This window comes from Grammomys surdaster, unplaced genomic scaffold (assembly GCF_004785775.1).
Source record: "Grammomys surdaster isolate TR1022 unplaced genomic scaffold, NIH_TR_1.0 126219, whole genome shotgun sequence".
Lineage (NCBI taxonomy): Eukaryota > Metazoa > Chordata > Mammalia > Rodentia > Muridae > Grammomys > Grammomys surdaster.
The window spans coordinates 2,634,510-2,643,922 of record NW_021621022.1 but is presented as its reverse complement, the minus strand read 5'-3'; the positions used below and the strand labels follow the sequence as shown (position 1 = coordinate 2,643,922).

General features: G+C 42.4%; 1 protein-coding gene across 1 annotated transcript in view; it reads left to right on the top strand.

Moving 5' to 3' along the window:
* The first annotated feature begins 3,518 nt into the window (after positions 1-3,518).
* Positions 3,519-9,413, top strand: part of Mtmr9 (myotubularin related protein 9) — a 22,228-nt gene continuing 16,333 nt past the window's right edge. Inside the window, exons 1-3 of the mRNA XM_028758740.1 lie at positions 3,519-4,003; positions 5,411-5,519; positions 7,488-7,613. Coding sequence (XP_028614573.1) covers positions 3,822-4,003; positions 5,411-5,519; positions 7,488-7,613 — 417 coding nt within the window. The 5' untranslated portion in view covers positions 3,519-3,821. The remainder of the gene's footprint in view (positions 4,004-5,410; positions 5,520-7,487; positions 7,614-9,413) is intronic.

Below are 9,413 nucleotides of genomic sequence, written 5' to 3'. Positions count from 1 at the left end.
ACACACACACACACACACACACACACACACACACACACACACACACACACATGCACACAAAACCCACCCTGGATACAGCTGTGCATACCTGTAATCCCAGTGGTAGGAAGGCAGAGACAGGAGGTGTTAGCCAGGCAATCTGGATGAGTCAATGATCTCCAAGGTGAGCCAGACACCTCACCTCAAAAAAAAAAATGTGGAAAGTGAGGAAACCATTCAGTGTTGACCTCTGGCCTCCACATGCAAGTGTCAAGCATACGCCTTCATGAACACACACACACCCCAAATGCATTTGAGGATGGAGAAGAAGAGCCCTCTTTTACAGCTGGTGGGGATGTAAACTGGTCCAAGCACAACAGAAAACAGTGTGGGGCTCCTCCACAAACTAACAATAAGTTCATCAAGATGGTTCAGCAGGAAGGGATGCTCGCTCACAAAGACTGATGGCTTAAGTTCAATCACCAGAAGCCTCAGTGTTCTCATCTAATCCCATGCCTGTGCCATGGCATACAATACATCAATCTAAAAAAAATAAAATAAAATAAAAAATGGAAAAGAATCCCAACAATAGAATTTCCATATGACCCAGCTAAACCAGTCTTGGCCATATGCCCAAAGAACTTTCAATCAATATACTACAGAGAGACTGCATATCAATGTTTATTGTAGACTTCACAATAGCGGAGTTACAGACCAGCCACATCTGTCAGCAGATGGATAAAAAATGTGACACTCACAATGCAGTTTTGTTAATATGCACAGAAGAAACAAGTGTTTTCAGAAAAGTGGGTGGACTTCGGATTATGTTAAGGGAAATAAATCAGATGCAGAAAGACAAATATCACATTTTCTTGTTTGTAGTTCCTAGAATAAAAGTTTGCCGATTGTACACCCATACCATTTTAATCTCAAGAATAAAGATAATAATAGTAACTGCAAGACAATAAAGAAATCCTTTAAATTATTTTATTTTTTAAAAATATCCACTTTATTGTGTATGAGTGTTTTTACCTGATATGTAGTGCACTTTGTGCTTGCTTGATGCCTTCAGAGGCCAGAAGAGGGCACTGGATTCCCTGCATCTGAAGTTAAAGATAGTTTTGAGTTTCCATGTGGGTGCTGGGAAGTGAACCTGCGTCTTCTGGAAGAACAGTGATTACTCTCAATTTCTGAGGGATCTCCCAGTGCTCCTTAATATTTTAATGGTGGTGGTGGTGGTGGTAGTGTGTGTGTGTGTGTGTGTTTGTGTAAAGGTGTGTATGACTGTGTGGGCCTGTGGAGTTTGGAGGTCAATATCAGGTGCATTTCTCAAGTCCCCTCTATTTTATTTTTGAGTCAGTTTCTCTCACTGGTTGGTCCAGACTTTGCTGTTTCTGCTACACTGGTTGACCTGTGAACCCTCAGGATCCTTTTCTCTCTGTTCTCCGATTCTAGCACTGGTTTTAGATCCAGGTGTGTGTGTGTGTGTGTGTGTGTGTGTGTGTCCTGGGGTTTTGAACTTAGGTCTTCACACTTGCTCCTTACCCATTGTGGTGGTGGGAATAAGAATGGTCCCATAGGTTCAAATATTTGAATGCTTAGGGAGTAGCACTATTTGAAAGGATTAGGAGATGTGGTCTTGTTGAAGGAAGTATGTCACTGGGGATGGGCTTTTGGGTTTCAAATGCTCAAGTCAGGCCAGCGGCTCTCTTTCTGCTGCATGCAGATCCAGATGTAGAACTCTCAGCTCCCTTTCCAGCACATCTGCCTATGTGCTGTTATGCCGTCCTGTTTAATGGACTAAACCCCTGAAACTGCAAGCCACCCTCAATTAAATGCTTTCCTTTGTAAGAGTTGCTGTGGTCATGGGGTCTCTTCACACAGAATGCTAAGGCACCCACTGTGCTATCTTTATAGTCCTTGAATAAATTCTTTGTATACTTTATAAATCCCATTATATTCTCGGCTTATCAGAATCCCAAGACCCTTATTTCTCGACTGTTTGGACGGTTATTTGACTACATTATTGGACTGTTTGTCTTTGAATTCTACTGCCACCTACTGCTTATGTAGGGAACTGCTCCTTGCTGTTTATTCATGTTTTATTCCTAGCTACTGAAGTTTGGTTTTCTCAGCGCCGGTGAGCTTTTTGCGCTTTGAGCTTCAATCACTGTACTTCCCTAATGGTTTCTGGTATTTCATTATAACAACTCAGAAGATAATGATTTTTTTCTCTTGGCAAGATAAAACCGAAAGAAAAATCTCAAATTTATGGCTTGATAGAAATGAAAGAATCATTTTTAAAACTTAATGATATAACGTTTTCATAATTTATTTTCAAGAAAACCAGAACGGTCATAGAATCCCTGGAGAATTTAAATCTTCTAACATACACTATATTGGACATTAAGGTGCATTTCTCGGTTCTTCCTTGCAAGTTCTTCCTTGGACATCTTCCATTCAGAGAGCTGCACCCTTCAAGGCTTTACTTTCATGTTTTCTCTGTAAAAATTTCCACTATTTTGTAGATTAGAAGTTAAGTTCTCCATCCCACAATTTGTAGTTAATATAATGAGTAATGTGAGGAAGGTGAACAAATCCAGTTTGAAAAATACCTTCCCATTACTTTGCCTCATTCCCTTAACTCCGCTGGTTACTGGAATCCCAGGAGTGACTGAAGGACAATTTTTAGGAGACACAAGAACAAAAGCAAAGACAAATACTGTGCAGTCTGGTCAGGTTCACTTTGCACACTCTGAAGTCAGCTCCCTCGCTGTTCTTAGACACTGCATGGTGAAAATTTTCACGGCTAGTAAAGTAAAAGCAGATCGGGATGCAAACGTAATTCTTATTCTGGGATAAAGAAGAGGAATAAAGAAGGGGGAAATTACAACAGCAAAACTCTGTCATTACAGTGTCCGTGAGCAGTTCAGCTAGACTGTACTTAGCCGGGATGCTATGAAGTCGTGACCAATATACCATGGTCTTTGATTTCAAGCTTTGCTACAGACTAACTGAGCTGTCTCTGTAGTCACTAGAGTCTTTTCACAGGGCGAGGATTAATCAGTTTCTCTTTGCATCCATTTAGAATACGTTGATCTTGGTTAAAGTCATGGCGCTCTCAAAGACTCTAAAGCATCCAAGATCACAACCACTGCTTCGATCCTACATTTGACATCTCTTCGTGACCAATCCATGACAATAGCCACCAGTTATAGCAAACACCCAGAAGGGCCCTTGAGGGACACCACTCAAGCGGAGGCCCGCAGGACAGCGACGTCTTCTCGTCCCGCCTTCTCCGATGAGGAATATTTGAAGGGCAAGGATTGCGCCGGTAGAAGGTGAAAGAGTTTTTTTGTTTTTTTGTTTTTTTTTTCCGTTGTAGGAACATAAAGTCATAGTTTCTGGCTGTGTTCCACCGGATCTAACAAAGCACCAACTTCCGGTCCGGCTCCTATGTCTTCCGAGTCTTGAGTACCTCTAATTCTGCACGGAGTTACTGCCGGGTGCAGCGTCCAGTAGCTACTTCCGCCAGAAGTCCCTAGCTGCTCGGGTTCGGATGCTACCCCGACGCTGGGTCCGTCTCCTCCGCAACCCACCCGTCAGAGGCCGGTGGCAGCGGAGAGTGCAGGGCCTGGCGTGAAGCCGTCTCTGCGGCCGAGTCCGGGTAGTGGTGCGGAAGAGACTCCGGGAAGTGGCCAGGGCGGTGCCCGCAGGCCTTGACGCACCTGCCCAATAGGGGCGGGGCTCGACCGGAGCCCGCCCAACCCGGGCGCTAGGTCTGCGGATTAACCGCCTTGCACCTACGGGAGTAGGTCTCTCTTTTCTAGGTTTCGTGAAACATGGAATTCGCCGAGCTGATTAAGACCCCACGGGTGGACAATGTGGTGCTGCACCGGCCTTTCTACTCCGCCGTGGAAGGGACCCTGTGTCTGACAGGCCACCACCTGATCCTGTCTTCCCGGCAGGACAACACGGAGGAGCTCTGGCTCCTCCATTCAAATATCGACGCCATTGACAAACGGTGAGCGCCCACCACACCCAGGTCCGTCACACCCAGGTCCGTGAGGAGCTTGGAACTGACCAGATGCTTTCAGGTGGTTTTTTGGCATCCTTGCTCAGCCAGCCAAATGAGCCTTCTGGGGCCTAGATCTGAAAGCCATCTGAACTAGCTACCTAGCACCCCCTGGCTAAGGTCTCAGAGTCACAGTGGTCGTATTGTCAGAGTTCTCTGTAAATTTTTTTTTCTCTCATCACATTTTTTTAATGTTTCTTGCCATCTCTCGAATTATTGGTTGTCAATTTCACTTCACAAAATTATGGTTGAGTACAATTTAACCTCCCCCCCCACCCAGTTTTTAAATAGGCGTGCTCACCTCTTTTCCAGCCTCGGCCAGTCTTGAACTCCTGACTCTCCAGCCTCAGCCTCCCACATAAGTGCTGGAATTACAGTTGTGTATGTATAGGCCACTATGCCTGGCCATAGTACTTAACTGAGTACACTGTTTATTCTTCCATGTATGCATTTTATTCTTTCCTTTAACAGTTTTAAGATCGGTAAGGTGCACATTTGTAATAGCCAATAGGGCAGGCCAATGCAGGTGGATGACAAATTTTACACCCCTGCTCATATAGGGAAGTTTATCATATCTCATCTTATTTTCTGGAATGTTTACTTTCCACCGAGGATAATCATCAGCCCTTAACATTATTCAGTTTTGCGTGTGAGAAAAGCACTGGCCCTAAAGGAAAGTATGAACTAATCTTTATTTATTTTCCTACTCCATCACTTTAAATTTTTTATTTTTACTTCTGTGTATATGTGTGTACAAGAATGTACACATGTGATGGCCCAGGAACCAGGAAAAGGTGTTGAATCTTATGGAGCTGGAGTTACAAGCAGTTGTGAGCCACACTGTGTGAGTTCTGGGGTCAGAGCTCAGATCTTTACCTGTGCTAGAGAGTGTCTCAGAGTCAAACAGTTATATACTTTGTTCTGCACTTAATTTCTCTGTCTCGTCAGTATCCCTGTGTACTCTAGGCAGGAGAAGGCAAATTGCTTATCCAGTTCATTATGAAGTATGTGTGAGTAACAACAGTACTTTCTACCACTTGACTGCATCTTTTGGATGCTAAGATTTTTACAGAGATTATTATGCCTTAAGATGATCTGAAGTGATAACGTTACTAGCAGTTTGGGTGGAGAGGTTGCAGATCATCCATCCATCCATCCCAGCTGTGGGCTACTAGACTCCTCAGTTCATCTGTATTAATAAGAGTATTAAGTAGTCTCTCCTGCCTGGATGGTAAAGGCTGAATTCCTGACTCTCTGTGTTCTGGTTCTCACCTACTCTCCGCCCTGGTTTTTTTTGTTTTTTTGTTTTTTTGTTTTTTTTTTTTAACCATTCTCATGATTTGTAATTTCTTACAGATTTGTGGGCTCTCTGGGTACTATCATCATAAAATGTAAAGATTTCCGAATAATTCAGTTGGATATTCCTGGAATGGAGGAGTGTTTAAATATAGCCAGTTCCATTGAGGTAAGTATTTTGCAGGCAAAATTCTGATAGGAAAATGGTGATACTCTGATTTTGTACAGTCCTTGACATATGAGAAGAATCATGTTTACTGTGCAAATCTGGATAGTTTCCGTGATGATGACAGTTTGTGAATTGTTTTTCTGTTTTAGTAGATTTCTTGAAAGAACATCCTATGTGAAGTTCTAAGCCAATAAAACAAATACAGTGTAGCTAGATCGTGGACAAGTTACAGTCGGTAGGCAGGTGTGATCTTCCTGGGTATAGTGTATCTTTGGAAGCCTTGAACTCTGAGCTGTACTCTTAATACTGTGATTGTTATAGTAGTGAGGTCCTGTTAGCATCAGGCCGTGGGTGAAGTTCCTCACCTCTCACAGTTAGCCTCCAGCATCTTATAAAAGGAGGATAACATTACCTGCTTTTTAGTGGTGTTGTAAGAATAAATTTGTGGGTATATGTAGAATGCTTAGTGTACTACTTGGCAAATGGTTGCTGCCATTGCAGGGCTCTTCTATGGCAACAGTGTTATTCTGAGACTTTGTGGTAGAAATAGCCACATCACATAAAGTTCACTGTTGTACCATTTTTCAGTTTACCATTGCGCTGTGTGTCAGAAGTATATAAATAGTGTTGTGTAACAGACTAAAGCAAGTGGTTATCACCAACAGCTGTCATCTGTGACTTTAGCATATCTGCAAGTATGTGTTTTGTTTTCACCAGTTCACCTAAGGTATATCTGTTTATGCATGTCTAAAAGCTTTGATACGGTTCTGGTCACACATAGAAACTTTGCTTGGATAGTTTAAGGTCTCTGATGAAGGCCTCACATTCCTTTTCCTTTTTCTAACTATTTAGATCACTCCAATTTTTAAATTGCCTTATTTTAAATTGCTGCCACTAAATTATATCAGTTATATCAACTGACTCTGTTTAAAGTAATTTCCAGGTAATTATAGAGTCAGCTGATTTTATTTTCTTTCTGTGTAACCAACTTACTGGGCCTTATGTTTAAAAAAAAAAGTGGGTTTAGCTCTTAAAAGGAGAGAGAAAGCCTTAAATCTATAATTAGAATTTTGTTTGGCTTTAAACAAGAGGTAGAGGATTGGGTGATGTGTTGTTAAGGAAATGACACACAAACCTTTCTGCTTTTGCCAAATTCTACTTGAAGAAATGAGCGCAGACATTGAATAGCGTGCCATACATAGTTGTCACTTGGAAGTATGATCTTGACTTGATCATGTTGACTGTACTCCCCAACATGAATGAGAAAGCAAATGAGATCATGCTCCACTATTTGGAGGAAGGAATGCTTAGGGCTCACTTTGGTTGGGTGTAACTAATGTAGCACAGAGATAGTACAATGCCTCGACAATTGGCAGATCCCTCTAGGAAGGAGTGAGTGTGGATGCAGCTTCCACATGTGTGTCTTGTAAGAACTTGGTTTTATTATGTACCATGTACTGTTGTTGGCCTATTGGATGCATAAGCCTGAAAAGTTTCTTCCATTGAACAAGTCTTAGGGGAAGCTATATGACTTAACCACTATGTAGCTGGGATCTGGAGCTTGAAGCTTCTGATACTTGCCAGCTGGCCAGAGTTGAGCATTCCTTTATATAGTAAGAACTAGGCATATCTTTTGAATAGTTTACAATGTTTAGTTAACTACTAGATTAACTAATCCAGACCTCCTTGCTTTCCAGTACTCAGAAATTCTTGGACTTTGTTAAATTGGACCAAGAAGCATTATTTCACTAGGCACAGACTATCCTTGTGCTTGTTAAATTCAGGCAGCACTTGTTGAGTGTTGGTGTGTGTGTCAGTGTCTTGTTAGATAATGAAGTGTGGATGCTGCACTCAGACTAGCTGCACGTAGAGACACGGCATCGTATTGGGCTCCATCATCACCAGATTTCCTATGTGCCAACTGCTACTTTGGTAGATTTGTAGAATCTTTTTCTTTCTGTCCTCTAGGCATTGTCCACTCTGGACTCGGTCACCCTGATGTACCCTTTCTTCTACCGACCCATGTTTGAAGTGATTGAAGATGGCTGGCATTCCTTCCTTCCTGAGCAAGAATTTGAGTTCTACTCCTCTGCTGTGAGTCAGCATTTGACACTGTGGGTGATAAGAACTAGCACAACCCTTTATTTTACTTGTGAAAACTCTCCCTTCCCTTTGAAGACTAGTGAGGTGGGGTTGGGTTATTCATGTCTAAAGGTAAGAGTTTGTACTGGCTGTTGGTTCAGCTTCTTTTATTCTGGGCTGGTTATTTTGTCCGTGTGTTAGTATATTTACTGCAGCTGGCAATGTTTTTCCTTCTAGCAGATTAACATAGTCTAGGTGTTTTTAATTTTTTTAAGATTATATTTATATGGCGGGCAGTGTTGGCACACGCCTTTAATCCCAGCATTTGGGAGGCAGAGGCAGGTGAATTTCTGAGTATGAGGCCAGTCTGGTCTACAGAGTGAGTTCCAGGACAGCCAGAGCTGTCTCTGAAAAAAAAAAAGAAACAAACAAACACATTTATAAATACTGTTTTAAAAATAAAAATAAAGCATTGTTTTGCTTAAAGCTAGCCCTGGCAGACTGCATTAATAGGTATCTCCTAAGTAACAACTTAGTATGTAATAGATTTTGATCCACTCTTCAAAAGTATATTAAGTCCACAGTTGCCTAAGATAGCACTGGAGAACCCCCTCACTTGCTCATGAGCCACTGTGGGTTAATGCCTGGCCTGGTCTCCAAGGCCAACTGCAAGAACCAAGCTTTCTTTCTTGGCTGTTTGGCTTATTTTTTCTATCTTACTTTTATAAAAGGTCACTTGGAAATCAAGAAGTAGAGATTAGAGAACTATGGCATTTGAAGAATGAAGATGCCCATGGTGGCAGAGGGAAGAAGAAAGGGAGTTTTTTGGTCTTGTAAGGTGAATACCAATGAATATGATGAAAATATAGTTTACCCTAGAGCTTGTTTGAGAGATCTGTATGAAAGATGAAAAGGTGGCAGGAATCAAACCGCACGTTATGAAAGGCATGGGGTGAGAGGAGCCATAGGCTCCTTGAGGATGTGTCTAAAATAGGAAGGGAGCCAGGATTTGAATCTGCTGAGAAGCGGAAAGAGCAGTTCATAAGAAGCATCCTTCAAGTGGGGGGAAGCAGCAGTCTGGAGGCTGTGCTCATAGCTTTCCTCCTGGGCTAGGAAGTAAGCATCCAGAGTGTGTGCTTCACAGAGTCAGGAATCGGGGCGTGTTTATTCCTGTGCAGTATTCCTGGAACATGACCAGCAAGTGGTAGAGATTTGTTAAGTGAATAAAAGAATGTAAGAATTTATTGTATTTATTGAATGGGACAAAGGATCTTGTGTCTGTCATTAGAAAACCTTTGAGAAGGACAGGCATGTATCTTGATATATAGACTTTGGAAAGCTGAGTTTTTCTGGTTTTTGTGTTCTGTTTGTAGGCACTTCTGCTTATCAGTTATGTCCCCCAACCCATGCAATGTGATATTAAAAGAACAGAATATTTAAAATAACTATAAGGAGACCTCATTAGTCTCATTTGGTGGCTTTGTTTAGAGATCAGCATACTGTGGCATTGATAGTTCAGAACAGCTCACATTCTGACAGAAGCCCATATTCCTTTAGGGGGAAAAGCTAGAGGAAGGAGCCTGAGGCGATCAGAGATGCAGGGGAGCAGTGAGGAACCCTGAGAAGGAGCAGGCCTGAGAAGGGGAACCTTGACATTGTGTGTAACCCAAATCTCTGGGCTGTGACCAAAGCAAACATGGATCTGAGCCACCATGTAGCACAGGCCTTGAAGTTCACAGAGCCAGCCAGGGTCTGAGTGGGTCCTGGAGTTCACAGAGCCAGCCAGGGTCTGAGTGGGTCCTGGAGTTCACA